General features: G+C 36.3%; 1 protein-coding gene across 1 annotated transcript; it reads left to right on the top strand.

Moving 5' to 3' along the window:
• The first annotated feature begins 5,090 nt into the window (after positions 1-5,090).
• On the top strand, positions 5,091-12,061 carry LOC306862319 (prenylcysteine oxidase 1-like). Its single transcript, XM_079405069.1, has 6 exons — positions 5,091-5,437; positions 5,508-5,714; positions 5,904-6,078; positions 6,333-6,544; positions 9,187-9,327; positions 10,806-12,061. The coding sequence occupies exons 1-6, from the start codon at positions 5,344-5,346 to the stop codon at positions 11,465-11,467; spliced, it is 1,491 nt and encodes a 496-aa protein (XP_079261195.1). The 5' UTR covers positions 5,091-5,343; the 3' UTR covers positions 11,468-12,061.
• Positions 12,062-18,792: the final 6,731 nt, after the last annotated feature.

Raw genomic sequence — 18,792 nt, 5'->3', positions numbered from 1 at the left:
TTATCTAATTTCAAGTAACATCATGTTATATGGTTTTAGTTTTAGTAACTTTGGTATGAGACTGTAAGAGGGTGATCTGTTTCAGGCAATTATTGATTCAAATTCAAACATAAGCTAGATTTCTTGAGGATGGCCGTTTAGAACTCGCAACCACAATGCTAATGTGTTTTGGGCGGCTGCCAGTACATTTCTACGCTCTTTCTATTTGTAGCACGTTGCTATGTGGTTGCTAAAGTGTTTTTTATCATGTTGCTCTGCAGTTGCTAGAGTATTTTAATCTGCTGTTATATGGTTGCTAAAGTGTTCTGGTTTTTTATCATGTTGTGTTCTGAGTGGATGATTAAAGGCCCAAATCAAAAGAACTACATGAGTTTAAAGTTGTGATGCAACAGAAATACTGACCGACTTTTTTCTGTATTGTGATGTATCTGAGGAAAAAAAAAAAGTAGGGCGGTGACTTTGTTCTATCCTGTTGTTTAGTTCACCCAAACTAAAATATTCTGTCATCTTGTACTCAAATTGTTCCAAATAGAAGAAGATAATCTGAAGAATGCTATTGAATACCATTGGCTTAATTATGGTAAAAAATTACTTGGAAGTCAATAGCTACCATCAATCTTCTTGTTACCAACATTCTTTAAAATATAGATTTTTTTCTGTCAATAGCAGAAAGAAACTCAGGTTTGGGTCAACTTGAGGGTGAGTAAATGATGAAGAAAAATAAAATTGTGTGTGTGTGTGTGTGTGTGTGTGTTGGGGGGCGGGGGGGGTCGGACTGTCCCTTTAATACATGCGAGCTTGTAGTTGATTATAAGAAAGGGGCAGATTAAAGCAGAGAAATCCAGTATGTCAGCAGAGAGAAATCTATGATTTTTATTGAAAGTTACAAGGTCAAAAAAAAGAAAGAAAGAAACTTGAATCATTCACAACATGCATTTACAATGGAAAAGGGCTTACTAAGAATATTGACATCATTTACAAGAGATGCTTAAGTTTCTTTTTTAGTCGTTTATTCATTTTTAAATGTACTATTTTAAAATATCTCTTTTTAAAAATTTTACTTTTTTTTTTTTTTTTTACTATTTAATCATAAATACATTATTTTTAGTCCTGTCAGGCCATCCTCATTTAAAGGTTTTATTTTAAGGATGCCAAGAACTGAGTGTGATTTATCAACTGGCCATCAGATAAGAGTATTTGAAAAAAAAGTATATGTTATCTTGGTTATCAGCTCTTAAAACATTCAACTTCAAAGTATTTTAATAATAAGTTGATAACGTTTGAAAGAACAATGACCTTATTGAAATGTTCACTTATACCGAATAACATAAACACAAGTAATAATGAATAATAATGCATATATCATATTGATATACTTTTTTTTATTTCCACAACATTTCACAACAAAAGTTAAAAGATGAAACAGTTCTATTGTATTGATATTCATCGTATTGATATTGCTTCATGTCAAAATGTATAGTAAAGGATATATATATAATGAAATAATTTAGAATTTTATCACAAGAAAAACTAAATTTAATACTATTGTTCTGACTTGACATCAACAAAGTATAATAATATACAATGGTGTATTTTCACCAAACAAGTTCTTCACTTACAAGTGTTTTCTATCAAATTCTATGCAATAGAGACATGATAATCCACAACCTGATAGAAATCACTTAAGCAACATTTATACATGCTTAACACAAAGGTAGTTGATTAATAATGTAACTACATAATGACTAAAAAACAGCAGTCATCTCTAATCTGAAAGGGGTTCAGAAGAAATATGCATTATAAACTGCATCAGTACCTTCCAGTCCAGTAGCAGGCGTTTTGGTTCAGGTCGGAGGTCAGAGCAGATGCCGTGAGCATCCAAACTTAAGAACTGAACTCCGTGGGCTGAATATACAACAGACACCCTTGGAATTCAGTTCTCAAAGCCAAGAGCTCCATTCAAGTACCGTGAATCCATCAAGCAGGTGATTTTATTTGACCTAAGCAAAAACCTAAATGTAACTTAATGGTACAATGTCAATAAAAATCCCCCAACAACAATAGATCATGTCTCATATGTGCAAAGATTAGTGTTATTTAGATAATAATATGTGTAACACAACTACTTTGCGTCTCAGGATTTTTGTCTAGGGTTTCCTCGCTCCTCATCATGATTCCAGTAATTCTGTGTTTGTTCAAGAACGTGTTCTTCAAAGTACTGCATGCTCTAATATTTGTCAAGTTCAGTTCAACTTCCTTGCAAGAATCAAATAAAACTAAACAAAACTAAGATAAAGTATTGTTTAAATCATGTTTTCAGTTGATCGAATTTTAATGTTTGTTTCTAGATAATTGATGCTAATTGAAAAAACTTGCTTCCTGTATGCTACATGTTTTAAATTTATCAAATTCCTCCAAAACATTTCTACCTTTTTTTTTTATCCTAAGTGCATGAAATGCAACGATAATACCTTTTGGCATGAAATTACTCGACACTTTTTTTCTATACATCTTCAACCCACATGTGCATCTGTCATTTATCTGCCTTTTATCACTCACCTCTTTTAACCAACCTTCAGTTTTCCCCTCTTTTCTCGACAGGTCCACATCATCTGTTGTTGGTGAGTCATTTCGGTACCAGTACCAGATTGAGGATGCTGAATCATGTCTCTCATGCACCTGCAGCGAATGATAAGACACATGCAGAAAGCTCTTCTGCCGCCTACTCGCTCAGTGCATCCCTATATAAACCGATCGATTAGCGCTCTCATTTGCATGGGCGTTTGTTCCACACTACACACACATAGTCATGGGAAAGTCCCACTGCTATCCATTTCGCTCAAAGTGCAAAGATAGCCATAATTGCACAACACACAGCCCATGATAATAGACCCACGTCACACCACCAACAGGACATGGTGTTGCAATCGAGTTTAATGGATAAAGGTTGATCGAATAACACTGTTTTTCCATCAATAGCCTGTTATTGCAGACTAGGCTACGTGTAAGCGATGTTGGTGTTGAGAAAACCCCAACCGCCAGAGCAGGAGGAAATGTTGGTTAAGTATTTAATGCACCATTTCCGCTCTGTAAAGTCCGTGGGTTGAGATGGGGAAATCCTAACCCTGTTCGGTTTGCCAATCAAGAGTACAAGATCTCATCTTCGCTAACCGTCATATGGCTGTTATTAGACTAACTTTTTTCACTTTCCTTATACATACAAGAGCCTTTTTCGGCCCAGTTTCCAAGGGTACCAAAACAAAGCCAAATATCAGAACTATGCTTTGGAGATCATTCTGTTTTTTTGTGCTTTAACGCATTTCCTTGCCTGTATACGAGAATTCCCTGTGCATTGTGTTTTCTTCAGTTTATATTTCAGTAATAACCAATTAATTCTCCACCATTTAATGTGTTTCTTTACCGTTACAACAGCACAACATGAACCTTCAACGGCAGAAATAGTTTTGTACATCTTGGAATGTCCTGTAATGACTTTTATTTAGTTGTTTTTATAGTACGTTATGACATCAGCCATCATGATTTTTCGGCGTGCTTGCATATCATGTCAGTGGCCCCATGTTGCGCCACAGAGTTTGCTCTCTCCTCACATGACAGAGGAAGTGAGTCAAATTATCACAGGCTCCAGATGACCTGAAGTCATATGCCACTCATGATGAGAAGACGGCGTATTGGCGTTTGTTGTTGTTTTTTTGTTTAGTGATAGTTGTTCATGAGTCCCTTATTTGACCTGAACAGTTAAACTGCCTGCTGTTCTTCAGAAAAATCCTTCAGGTCCCACAAATTCTTTGGTTTACCAGCATTTTTGTGTATTTGAACCCTTTCCAACAATGACTGTATGATTTTGAGATTCATCTTTCCACACTGAGGACAACTGAGGGACTCATATGCAACTATTACAGAAGATTCAAACACTCACTGATGCTCCAGAAGGAAAAACCATGCATTAAGAGCTGACTTTTGAACAGAATGAAGATGTGTATATTTTTCTTGTTTTGCCTAAATATCATATTTTTTTCATTTAGTACTGCCCTTCAGAAGCTACAGAAGATACTTGCATGTTTTCCAGAAGACAAATTAAGTTAAATTTACCTTGATCTTCAAATTCAAAAAGTTTTCACTCCCCTTAATGCATGGTTTCCTATACATGATACATGAAATTTAAGAAAATGGCTGGAATGTGTAGATTTAAATAATAATAATAATAAATCTTATTTATTGTAGCATTTTAAGGCAATCTTTGAAATGTACCCACAGTTCAGTCATTATTTTTTTTTTTACTGTTTATTATTTTTACAGTTTTCTTTCTGCATTAAAAAAATATAAAACAGAACGAAAACTCTAATTCTAACGGGGTTGCTTTCTATGAAAATCCCTTTTAATCTTCAACTTTGTTTGGGAAATCAGCAGGAAAAAACCACAGCTTCTAAAAAAACAGGTAGCTAAAAGGGAATTTCTATTTGACCCAGAATCAACAAACAACTAACACTCCCATAGATGGCCATCTAACTGGAACACTTGTCATAACAAACTATTTATTTCAATAATATTTGTATCTGTTAATTTAATTTCATTATTTGACATTTTTATATTTGTCATTTTATTTATATTAATTGAACCTAATTTAATTGTTTAATAAAATTAATTGGTTTCATTTTATGACATTTTACATACATTTATTTATTGGTGACTATGCTAATTTTTAAAAAGCATAATTTAAGTTAGGTCCATTTTTAATTTCACACACAAATGTACTACTGAACAGATCTGTAAACAGAGTCAGGCCAGCCCCTTTATAGCCATACAGAAACGCTCTCTATCTGGCAATCAAACTGCTTATTTAAAATGTCTTGTGTTTTAAATATAGGTCGTGTGATTGATGGCAAGTCGCCGAAATCGCTTTTAACTTGCAATAAAAATGACACCTGACCAGTCGTCTCTATCATCAGACTTCAGTGCATCCCGGAAGAAAGAATGTTTTTACTCTGATTGGTCGAGTATAAGTTTCGACTGCTCTGATTGGTCGAGTATAAGTTTCTACTTCTCTGATTGGTCAGAAGAGAGTCTCTTTTGCTCTGATTGGTGAAAAGCGTGCGCATGCAAGATCATGCGCTCTTGTCGTGCTGTAGCCGAATAGCAAGCAAATATGAATGCAAATAGATTTTACTCGAAGCGAACTTGATCTAAATCATCAGAAATTTTGCGTCTTGATTTATTTTTATTTTCAGTATCACAATCGCCAAGAGTTGAGGCTCCTGCGTCCGTTTAGCCTGAATGCACGGGCATCATTGTTCACTGAAGGAGATTCGTTTCTGATAAACAAACATGAACCAGTATCTGTTTGTTCTTCTTTCTGTTCTGCATGTATTGGCGGATCCGGATTTGGCTAAACTTGATGGTGCCCCGCCTTCTAAAATAGGTACATGATGTGAATTATAAGGCATTGCAAAGAAAACCTCCTGTAATACAGTCTGATGCTGTGTTTGCAGCTGTTGTTGGAGCTGGGGTCGGAGGAACCGCTACAGCTCACTTCCTTAGGCAACATTTCGGACCGGAAGTGAGAATTGATGTATTTGAGAAAGGGTCAGTCGGGGGTCGTCTGGCCACTGTCACTGTGAACCACCAAGACTACGAGTCCGGTGGATCCATCATTCATTCCCTCAACCTGCACATGCAAGACTTTGTCCAGCAACTGGGTTAGCTGTATTCATTCATATTCATAATCTGTATCATTTAGTAATTACTGACTGAATTAATGCTAGGTATGAGCAACAGTCTTGGCAGAGACTTCTTATATTGCTCATATTTAGAGTAAGGGGGTTTGTTTTCAAATCTTTCTGTTGTCTTCAATGCTTTTTGCTGTCTCTCATGTTACCCGTCCGCAGGGCTGAAGTACAGAAAGAGTGTGGCTGGGAAAACAGCAGTGTTCAATGGAGAGGAGTTTATTTTGGAGGAGACGGATTGGTACCTGCTGGATTTGTTTCGCTTGTGGTGGCGCTATGGGATCAGCTTCATCCGCCTGCAGATGTGGGTGGAGGAGATCATGGAGAAGTTTATGAGGTGAGGGAACAGCTGTAGAACCAGTCCATGCATCCTCTGATGGTTTGTGTGTTATCCAGCATGTTTTGAGAACGTTCCAAATGTCATGCATCAGGGATTTAATAAAATTAACAGGTTTTGTGGCTTTTAATCCATTCAAAATAATTGACAAAATGAACATAAAGCTTATTATTTTATCATTGGGGAACCTTGACGTGTCTCACCATCATCCTCTCTTCCTCTCTTTTGCTTGCTTGCTGTCCTTTTTCTGCTAGAATCTATAAATACCAGGCCCATGGCTATGCCTTCAGTTCAGTAGAAGAGCTGCTGCACTCTCTTGGGGGTTCAGGATTCATCAACATGACCCGCCGCTCGCTTTCCGAGTCTCTGTTAGAGTTGGGCGTCTCCCAGCGCTTCATTGATGAAGTTATAGCCCCGATCATGCGGGTCAACTACGGCCAGAACATCAGCATCCCTGCGTTTGTTGGTATGCGAGCACATCCTTTATAGCTTATTAGAATGATACGCTAAGCTTTGCACTATTATGCAGTTTTATATTCTAAAAATAAACCCTAATTCTTTTAGTTTTCTTTTCCTCATTGATGAATTATTGGTGAAATTATTCACTGATGGATAATCACTTAAATGACATATTTTTGGACCATGAGTTATATATATTATAGTAATCCTCAAACATAAAATGGCCACAAGAATTTCTCTGTTGTTTTGTAATTAGTTTTTTAAATATGGTAATAGGTTTTTGCACCAAAAACATAAACATCAATCAAATCTAACTAAGTTTGGGGTCAGTGAGATTTTTGTTGTTGTAGAAGAATTAATACTTATTATATTTTTTTTATTGATTATTATTACTTATTCAGCATGAATGCATTACATTTATTAAATGTGACAGTAAAGACATAATGTTACAAAAGATTTCAAATTAAATATGTTCTTTTGAACTTTCTATTCATCAAAGAATCTTGAAGTATATAAATACATACCATGGTTTCCACAAAAATATTAAGCCGCACATGTTTAACATTGATAACAAGAAATGTGCCTTGAGCACCAAATCAGCATATTAGAATTATTTAAAATCTTCAGATAGAAGAGGTAATACAATTTTAATTTTAATTGTAATATGATATGTTTTTACTATATTTTTAACAAGAAATGTAGCCTAAATGAGCATAAAATGCTTTTTTCAAAAGTGTATATTTTTACATAATAGTTTAATTTAATATATAATATATTATAGTTTAATTAAGAATTTTGTGACTGTGTGTGCATTTTTTATAATTAAAAAACAACTGAATGTTTTGTTGATTGGTTTCATTTAATGTGTTTTGGACACTTTTAAAAAGAAAAGAAAGACATTTAAAGAGAAAAAAGAAAGAAAGAATCAAGTTTTCATGATTTGACACCTTTATTTATCTTATGAGGCTACAAGGAGAGGAGAAAGTTTCGAATTATTCTGAAACAAAGTACATACAGTGCCTATAAAAATTCTTCAAGCCCCTTCATTTTTTTAATATTTTATAATGTTGCTGCCTTATGTTAAACTGCTTTAAATTACTTGTTTTTCCACATCAATCTACACTCTATACACCATAATGACAAAGCAAAAAACAGTTTTTTAACATCTTTGCAAATTTATTAAAAATAAAAAACTTAAATGATTCCATTGCATAAGTAATCATACCCTTTTCTGGGACAGTTGGAATTTAGCTCAGGAGCATTCATATTGCTTGTAGATGTTACTACACTTCGAGTGAAGTTAACCTGTGGCATATTCCATTGAATGGGTAATGATTTGGAAAGGCACACGCATCTTAGTAGCAAGGTCTAACAGCTGAAAATGCATATCAGAGCAAAAACCAAGCCCTGAGGTCAAACAAACTGCCTGTATAGCTCAGAGACAGGATTGCATCAAACTGCACTTCTGGGGAAGAGTTCAGAAAAACATTGAAGTTTCACAGAAGCATGTAGTCTCTGTTACCCTTAATGGAAGAAGTTTGGAACAACCAGGACTCTTCTTAGAGCTGGCCTCCTGGCCAAACTGAGCAATTGATGGAGAAGGGCTTTGATTAGAGTGGTGACGAAGAACCTGATGGTCACTCTAGTTGAGCTCCATGATCATATGTGGCGATAGGAGAAACCTACAGAAGGACAAACATCACTGCAACACTCCACCGATCTGGGCTTTATGGCGATGTGGCTAAACTCAATCCTCTCCTCAGTGAAGACAAAAGAAAACACACTTGGAATTTGCAAAAAAAAAAAAAAAGGACCCTCAGACTCTGAGAAATGAGATTCTAAACAATTCCAAACATCATGTTTGAAGGGAACCAGCTCTGCTCATCACCTGCAGAGTACCGTCCCAAAAGTAAAGTGTGCTGGTAGCAGCCTCGTGCTACTGGGATGTTTTTCAGCAGCAGGGACTGAGGGACTATTCAGAGTAGAAGAAAAGCTCAATGCACCAAAATATTGAGATGGCCTTAATGAAAACCCAGTCCAGAGCATTCAGAACCTCAGACTGGGCAGAAGTTTCACCTTCCAACAGGACAGTGACCCTAAGCACACAGCAAGAGTGGCTTCTAGACAACGCTGTGAATGTCTTTGAGTGGCCCAGCCACAGCCTGGGCTTGAATGCAATCAAATATTTCTGGAGAAACCTGAAAATGTGCGTCTGCCCCCATCCAACCTGACAGAGCTTGAGACGTGAAGAGATGAGGAGAAGAATTCCAGATAATTGCCAAATTCTGATGGCCAAAGCTTGTCATATCATACCCAAATAGACTTGAGGCTGTAAAGGTGCTTCAGCTAAGTACTGAGTTAAGGGTATGAAGACTTACACAATGTACTTATTTCAACTTCATTTTACGAAGTTGTGACAATTCTGTTGATTGCTTTGTCATTATGGTGTAAGGAGTGTAGATTAATGTGGAAAAAAGGTCATTCAAAGCAGTTTAACATAAGGCTGCAACATAACAAAACGTGAAGGGGTATGAAGACTTATTATAGACACTGTAGTATATAATTATCTATGCATAGTACAACCATCTTAGTTGTCTTCTCACCACCCGGTTTCTTGTCTGTTCTGAGTCGTCTGTTTCTCTTTGACAGGTGCTGTGTCTCTAGCTGGGGCACAGGCCAATCTCTGGGCTGTGGAAGGAGGAAACAAGCTGGTTTGCTCGGGACTGCTTAATCTAGCAAAAGCTAATCTCATCCAAAGTCCAGTTACAAACATTACCCTCCAATCAACAGGTATTCTACATAACCATCAGTTAAAAAACCCTAAAATGTTATGAAAACTAAAAAAAAGTTCAAACTTAAGTTAAACTGATCATCTGGACCTCTAAATGGCTGTAATGTTCGTGGCTAATAGGCCTCTTCTTCCCCCGTCATAGTAGCCAGAGAATGTCACTGTGTCCCAATGGTCTCTGTCGCTTATGGGTCAGTGACAAATAAGAGTGTCCAGCAGTAAAGAAATGGAACAATCTTTTAAAGCAACTGTTCACCCAGAAATCAAAGTTTTGTGAAAAGGCCATCCTAGATGTACATTAGTTTGTTTCTTCTTCAGAACAGATTTCGAATTTAGCATCACATCACTTGCTGACCAATGGATGCTCTGCAGTGAATGGGTGCCGTCAGAACGAGAGTCCAAACAGCTGATAAAACATCACAAGTAATCCACTTCAGTCCATCAGTTAACATCTTGTGAAGAGAAAAGCTGCATGTTTGGAAGAAACAAATCCACGATTAAGATGTTTTTAACTTCAGTCCGTTGCTTCCAGCTAAAATATGAGTCCTCTCTCCATAATATTGCTTTCTCCAGTGAAAAAGACAACTTGTCTGAATCAGGAGAGAAATATGCACTGTTTACAAGTGAAAACAATCTAAAACTGCTCTAAACAAATATGTTGGTAGATTTTGATTTGGACGTTTTAACTGGAGGAAGCTTTATGGATTTGAGCCAGAAGTTAAAATGCCTTGATGGATTTATTTCTTACAATCACACAGATTGATTGGAGTGGTGTGGATCATTGTGATGTTTTATCAGCTGTTTGGACTCGTTCTGACGGCACCCATTCACTGCAGAGCATCCATTGGTCAGCAAGTGATGGAATGCTAAGATTCTTCAAATCTGTTCTGATGAAGAAACAAACGCGTCTACATCTCGGATGGCCTTTTCAGCAAATTTTCTTTTTTGAGTGAACTATTCCTTTAAGAAGCTAGTTCAAAATACATGTTAAGTTCTTAGAAATGTACTCTTTGTATTCATGTTGGTTTCACATGGTTTTCAAAATCTTTTATGACATATTAATGAAAATTTAATAACCACCAAGAAAGTGATATGTTGTTTTCTTTAGACCTGTGAATGTAAACCTATTTTCTAATAGAATTATATAAATTATTAATTCATAAATATCTTGAAGTTTGACATTTTACAACTGTGTATTATTTCCTTTTTTTGTAGTTGTATCATTCAGAAATTTTGACAATGTTACACAACACCAAATGACCCCCAAAATTAAGCTTAATTTAGAAAATAAACCATGTTATAGTATCACATCATTTTAATGTATTTCTTGAATAAATTAATAGTTAAAATCACCAAATCTTATTGACAGTTAATGACTTTCAGTTGCTTTGCTGCCAACAATGCTGCGAGTATGAACACACCTTAAAACGATTGATATAGTAATAGACTTCACATTTATGTTATTTTTTTTTTTCCTCAGGAGATTACCACCAATATGAGCTCACCTACGACTCTCAAAAAGAAAAGTCATCAGAGCTCTATGACATTGTAGTAGTAGCAACGCCTCTCCAGCAAAACATCAACTCGGGCATCTCATTCCACGGCTTTGAGCCGCAACTTCCAGAAATAGCGGGCTCCTATCACCAAACAGTGGCCTCCATCATCCACGGCTACCTAAACTGCTCTTACTTCGGCTTCCCCGACCCAAAGCTCTTCCCATTTTCCAGCATCCTGACCACAGACACTCCCGGACTTTTCTTCAACAGCGCTGCCAGCGTCTGTCCGGTCAACATATCCTCCGGCTTCCGCCGAAAGCAGCCTCAAGAGGCCGGCGTCTACAAGGTCTTTTCCCCACAACCCCTGGAGGAAAGCGAACTGAAGACACTTTTTAAGTCCTACTACTCCATGCAGGTCACAGATTGGTTGGCGTACCCTCACTACGGAAGCACCCAGGGCTTGCCACCGGTGGTGCTGCATGAAAACTTGTACTTCCTGAATGGAATCGAATGGGCTGGGAGTGCGATGGAGATGAGCTCGGTGGCAGCTAAGAATATAGCACTGCTGGCCTACCACCGCTGGAACAGACAGCTGGAAATGATTGACCAGAAGGACCTCATGCACAAAGTGAAGACAGAATTGTGACACACCCCGGCCCGTACTGCATGTCATTATAAAGACACTGTGAAGTATGATAAGAGGGATTATACTTGTCAAACCTGTTAGAGACTAAGTAAGCAACCACATATTTTCGATTCCGCACGACGCAGCTTATGTTTTAGTTTCCCTTTTTTGATGCAAGATGCAAAAAATGTAGCATGTCTGCTTGTCTGCCAGATGTTTGGTGAAGGCGAACAGCAGTGTGGTCTCAGGCTAAACGCGTGATCTGTATCAGGCGGCAGTAATGCATGGGATGTTTTCTCCATTACTGACCAGCTTGATGCTTCTGTGAGCTTGTCATGAGCTATTGTGATGAGGTGAAAACGTTGAGTGGAAAGACGTGAGAGGAATTCTCCATTTGTCTTAGGAATTTTATTTTATGTTTGCTGAAGAGGTCTTACAGTTTCACGATTCCAATTGATCTTGTGTTTTACATGCTATGTATGTGTAATGTCACTGGGCTAGGAAAAGTATTAACAGGATTTTTAGCTTTGGAAATTATTTATTTATTATGATGGCTTGACTTTTGGCTTGACACATTTCAATAAATAATGGCTTATGGTCATCTCAAAATACGAATTCTGCGTTCTGAATTCTTCCCCAAATCTGGTATTTCTACACTATTTTAATTGAGTGGTCCTGAACATTTTTAGAGTTATTTATTTATTTATTTATATATATATATATATATATATATATATATATATATATATATATATATATATATATATATATATATAATTGTTTTTTTTTAAGTTGTACAATTCTTTGTTTTTCAAAGAAGCCTCTTGAGCTCACCAAGGCTACATTTATATAAAATATTAAAAAAGTAATATTTCAAAATATTCTATTTTCTAGATCAGAGAAAAAGGGAACTGCAAATGATCCCAAGAATACAGCCTCATCTGTAAAGCATGGTGGAGGTGGTGTCATGGCATGGGCATGCATGGCTGTCTCTGGAACAGGCCGTCTCAACTTTACTGATCACTTAACGTACACTCAAAAAAATGATTCGGTATAAATTTACATTTTATGACTGCCGCCATTGTTGAGATTCATATGCTGATTCTTGATGTTTGTGGTCTTTGTATTGCTACAGAAGAAAACTTTTGTGCACAAAGTGCTTTGCAAATTATTCAAATGATCTGATTTTACAATACTGCAAGATCTGAAGCTATAATAAAAAATCTAAAGCGATACAGCATCCATATAATCAGAAATTGGACTTGAAATGAGGTCAGTGGACCATTTGCCCACAACTCTTTTTCACTTGGCTTTGCTGGTTAAGCTAAGTGTGTTTTATATGAACACACAATTAAAGCAACCAGTGTAATATTAGCACCAAAATGTCGAGGGTCAAGAGCCCAACAAAAGGTAATTCAATATATATAATCAATATATGAATACATATTCAGATTTAACATTTATAGGGGAGTTACACATGTGGTTCAGTTGTTCGTAATGTTCTTTAGTTTGTGTTTCGCAAAACTTTGATAACATATTTCATACTGTATTTATCTTGTGCGGATCAGTAGTAATTCTAAACAAAAAAACATGAAATGTACTGTTAATGTCCGAAATAACAGAAGAGGGCGCTGTTACAAGATCTGAAGAAATGAAGACCTCTTTCTGGTCTCTTTGCTTTGAGCTTGTGGAAAACAAAGGCCTTGTGTGTTAAAACACTGTGAGAAACTACAGTGATTCTCTGGAACATTAACAATTTAAGTGCTGTCTGCAGATACGGGATTTTCTTGAGCAATGCTTCACTGAATTCGGATGCCACAGTGCTCCTATTATTTAACGTTGGGGCTCACAAATGTTGCTAGATTAGTCAAAGAAATAAATTTAAGTTGCAAAATGCATGTAAATTGTGTCTGAATGAGTTTTAATATACATAACATCACATACCAACCACCCACAGCACACTATCAGGATGGCATTTTTCTATCTTTAATACTAATCTTAAATCTTTAATACTCTAATATTCTAATTCACTGTTCTGTTGTATTCAGTACTGAACCGCTCTGATATTCACTGAGAGCCATGCATCAAACTCATAGTGCAAGCAGAAATTTTGCCAACTCTGACAGCTGAACTGATTAGAGAACAGTCCATTAGCACACGCAGATCCAGGAAACAGCATAGACAAACAGAAAAGCCTTTTTTTCCTCTTCAATTGTTTGCTGAATCTATTTACATAGTAACCCGCTCATAAATACTGAGCCCATTTCAGAAGCATATCTGCTTGTGACTGTGCTATTGTGTCCACAGAGCACTTGAGAATAGCTGTAACCACAGTCTGAAAGCCGTGTAGTTTCAGGTCTTTGGTAAACTGAGGCCATGAAAAACTTATGGTTATGCTTGCAGGAGTAAGTTTGGAAAATCCATCCATCTATCCATCCTTTCTCCAAAACACGGATCCTCTTTAGGGTCGCAGGAGTTTGGAAAATGTATTCTATAAATAGACATGGTTTATAAGGGCTCTCCAAATGATGTGTGTCAAACTTGATATTTGACTAGCATCACTTATCTCACAATTTAGAAAAAAATGTAAGCAGTTATATTTTACAACTAAGCCTTTTTTCCCTTTTGTTGTTGTACTTTTTATGCATGTAAACTAATTTCCCTGCCAAACTGTCATTACCGTAATACATTTGCATTTTTTCTCACTATTAATTAATTCTAAATTTTAATGACGATACTCATGAATATAATACAATACTATATAAAAGCTTACTTGTAAAATAAAGTATGTATAATTTTATATATATATATATACAGTATCTCACAGAAGTGAGTACACCCCTCACATATTTGTAAATGTTTTATTATATCTTTTCATGAGACAACACTGAAGAAATGACATTTTGCTACAATCTAATGTAGTGAGTGTACAGCTTGTATAACAGTGTAAATTTGCTGTCCCCTCAAAATAACTCAACACACAGCCATTAATGTCTAAACCTCTGGTCACAAAAGTGAGTACACCCCTAAGTGAAAATGTCCAAATTGGGCCCAATTAGCCATTTTCTCTCCCCGGTGTCATGTGACTCGTTAGTGTTACAAGGTCTCAGGTGTGAATGGGGAGCAGGTGTGTTAAATTTGGTGTTATCGCTCTCACTCTCTCATACGGGTCACTGGAAGTTCAACATGGCACCTCATGGCAAAGACGTCTCTGAGGATCCGAAAAAATAATTGTTGCTCTACATAAAGATGGCGTAGGCTATAAGAAGATTGCCAAGACCCTGAAACTGAGCTGCAGCACGGTGGCCAAGACCATACAGTGGTTTAACAGGACAGGTTCCGCTCAGAACAGGCCTCGCCATGGTCGACCAAAGAAGTTGAGTGCACGTGCTCAGCGTCATATACAGAGGTTGTGTTTGGGAAATAGATGTATGAGTGCTGCCAGCATTGCTGCAGAGGTTGAAGGGGTGGGGGGTCAGCCTGTCAGTGCTCAGACCATACACCGCACACTGCATCAAATTGGTCTGCATGGCTGTCGTCCCAGAAGGAAGCTTCTTCTAAAGATGATGCACCTGCAAACAGTTTGCTGAAGACAAGCAGACTAAGGACATGGATTACTGGAACCATGTCCTGTGGTCTGATGAGACCAAGATAAACTTATTTGGTTCAGATAGTGTCAAGCGTCTGGGGCTGCATGAGTGCTGCCGGCACTGGGGAGCTACAGTTCATTGAGGGAACCATGAATGTCAACATGTGCTGTGACATACTGAAGCAGAGCATGATCCCCTCCCTTCGGAGACTGGGCCACAGGGCAAGATTACAACATGATATGACCCCAAACACACCTCCAAGATGACCACTGCCTTGCTAAAGAAGGTGAGGGTAAAGGTGATGGACTAAACCCTATTGAGCATCTGTGGGGCATCCTCAAAAGGAAGGTGGAGGAGTCGAAGAGGACTCCAGTGGCAAACTGTGAAGCTCTGGTGAATTCCATGCACAAGAGGGTTAAGGCAGTGCTGGAAAATAATGGTGGCCACACAAAATATTGACACTTTGGGCCCAATTTGGACATTTTCACTTAGGGATGTACTCACTTTTGTGGCCAGCAGTTTAGACATTAATGGCTGTGTGTTGAGTTATTTTGAGGGGACAGCAAATTTACACTGTTATACAAACTGTACACTCACTACTTTACACTGTAGCAAAGTGTCATTTCTTCAGTGTTGTCTCATGAAAAGATATAATAAAATATTTACAAAAATTTGAGGGGTGTACTCACTTCTGTGAGATACTGTATATATATATATATATATATATATACACTGCCCTCCAAAAGTTTGGGAGCACCCCAACCTTCCTAAACCTTCCAACAAGACAATGACCATAAGAACACTTCCAAGCTGTGCAAATCCTATTTAGAGAGGAAACAGTCAGCTGACATCATGTCTGTCATGGAATGGCCTCCACAATCACTAAACCTCAACCCAATTGAGCTACTATGGGAGGAACTGGACCGTGATGTCCGTAAGAAGTGTCCAGCCAGTGTGAATCATCTTTGGGCAATCCTTCAGGAGGCTTGGAGTTTGTGTTGTCCCTTATCAGTGCAAAATTATCACAAATTAAAAAGGATTCATGCCAATATTGTCCAAAACCCCACTTTTCAAGGGCATTTCCAAACTTTTGGAGGGCAGTGTATATATAAGATACTCATCTTGGACTTTAGGGTGAAATATGAACTGGATGTTTTTGCAAGATTTACCATAGAATATTTATATTTCTTATTAAAAATGCTGATTTGGTGCTCGGTTATTACTAGTTATTAATATTTTGCATCATCAATGTTGGAAACAGTTTTTGCCGCTTGATAATTTAGTGGAAACTGTGAAACAGTACTGTGAGTGGAATAAGACTACGGAACTTTCCATAGCACGTAAAGTCATTTCCGTTTGTTTGCAGTTTACACCTGCATGTTTATTGATTTATCATTTGGAAATATGTGCTCTCTCTCTGTGAATGACTAAAATACCCTGAAGAATAGTTTTTTGTTTATACACTGAAACTCGATACTAATCACAGTGTACATCTTGTCCTTTCATTTCTGTTTGTGTACAGTGTGTTACCATGACGAAGTGGGCCATTCATTCTCTCAGAATCCCAAAGAATGCAAAGTTTGGCAAAAAAAAAAAAAGTTTGAGAGCGCATTTGGAATTTATTCTGACATCACTGTTCTTGTTCTTTCACAGCTGGCCCAGTTGATCCTCTTATTTGGACCGGCACTAAGCAACAGCCCCGTTTCATACCTGCAGATCATTACACTACAAAACCACCTTGCAGAGACGTGGAATACTATCAGTATGCAGCAACAGCTTGCTTCGCTTAACAACAGTGACTTGCGCTTTTCACAGCATTTAAAGGATACGTGACATTAAATTCATCTTGTAAGTATTATGTAACATGTCCTGTTTCTTTTGACCAGTAGATCAGTAGAAGCAAGCACTCAAACAACACAAAACCTCTTTCATCTTCTTGTAAGTTTAAGTTTTGTTTCCTTCTTAGGAGTAATAGATGCTATTATTTGGTAAAAGGCTTGGTGTGCAGCCAAGGGCCTAGGGAAGATTCCTGCTGACGGACCCAAGGCCATGCACACGGCCCTTCACAAGCAAACACAGGCCCTTCCCTCTGATGGAATCTTCTACATGTTCCACTTGGAATCACTGGGATGTCTCAAACACATTATATACTAAAGCTGCAGAAATTTAGTCTGGATTTTAAATGAACATATTATGGATTATGTAATGGATATGGATATGTAATGTGAGTGAATATTAAATAATTTGTTACCTGGCCACCTAAGAATTTTAAGTTTAGTCAACTCAAATAAGTTTAGTCAAATTGAAATGTTAACTTGTATTAAGTGACAACTATTTAAGATGACTAAACATAAAATTTTAAGGCAGCCGGGTAACTAATTAATACATTTTTTTAGTCTGGAGTTATTAGGATTTTTTAATGTTTTTGAAAGAAGTCTGTTATGCTTACTACGGCTGCATTTATTTGATTAAAAATATGGTAAATGCAGTCAAATTGTGAAATATTATTATTATTTGAAATAATTTGTTTCTGTGATGCTGATTTGGTGCTCAATTATTTTCAGTTAATGATAATGGTTCTTATTTTTATGGTGAAAATATTTTTGCTGCTTAATAATCACGTGGAAACATAATGTGATATATTTTTTCTCAATATTCTTTGATGAATAGAAAGTTAAAAACAGGATTTATTTGAAATATCATCTTTTGTAGCATCCTAAATGTCTTTTCCTGTCAATGTAATGCATTCTTACTTTACTTCCTTAATTAACCCAAACCTTTGATTGATATATCATAGTTTCCACAAAAATATTAAGCAGCACAACTGTCTACATTAATAATAATAAGAAATATTTGTTGAGCAGCAAATCAGCATATCTGAAAGATTTCTGATCATGTGACACTGAAGTCTGGCGTAATGATGCTGAAAATTCAGCTTTGCTTTAGAAATATGCATTTAAAATATATTCAAATGGAAAACTCTTTTAAGTTATTTTAAATTATAATACTATATTTCACAATATAACTTTATCAAATAAATGCAGCCTCTGTGAGCATATAAATATGCTAAAATATTAATTATTACAAACTTGGGATCAGTAGTGTAAAAAAAAGACTAAATTAACAGAACATTTATTTATGAAATATGAGATTACTTATGTGCCATACCATGTAAAACCAATGAAGGTTGCTGTAAATATTTTTTTTGCATTTGAACTTTAAAATACAGCATATAACTTTACCTAAAGTCATTCAATCAGCTTATTTATTATTGTGTTGTATCTGCAGTTCAAAGAGGAAAATGGATGGATATTCAGCTTTATTTATTCAAATTAATTAGTGCTGTCAACTGATTAAATAAAAGTTTTTGTTTGCATAATATATGTATGTTTTTTGTGTATTTTTATTATGTATACATAAATACACACACATTCAGTATATATTTTGAAAATATTTACATGTCTATATTTATATTAATAAAATGTATAAATAAATATATTTAATATATAAACAACATATTTTTCTGAAATATATACATGCATGTGTGTGTATTTATATATACGTTATGAATATACACAGCACACATACATATATTATGTAAACAAAAACTTATTTGGATGCGATTAATCATGATTAATCATTTGAGAGCACTAAAATTAATACATGCATGGGGAAATAATATTAACCAAAATCAAAATGATGTTTGGGCTTTAAAATAGTCACTCTTCATCTTAAACCCTCATCAATAAAATAAGG

The sequence above is a fragment of the Barbus barbus genome (genome assembly GCF_936440315.1).
Source record: "Barbus barbus genome assembly, chromosome: 43".
In the NCBI taxonomy this organism is placed as follows: domain Eukaryota; kingdom Metazoa; phylum Chordata; class Actinopteri; order Cypriniformes; family Cyprinidae; genus Barbus; species Barbus barbus.
The sequence above is the reverse complement of the archived record's forward strand: the minus strand, read 5'-3'. Positions and strand labels throughout refer to the sequence as shown.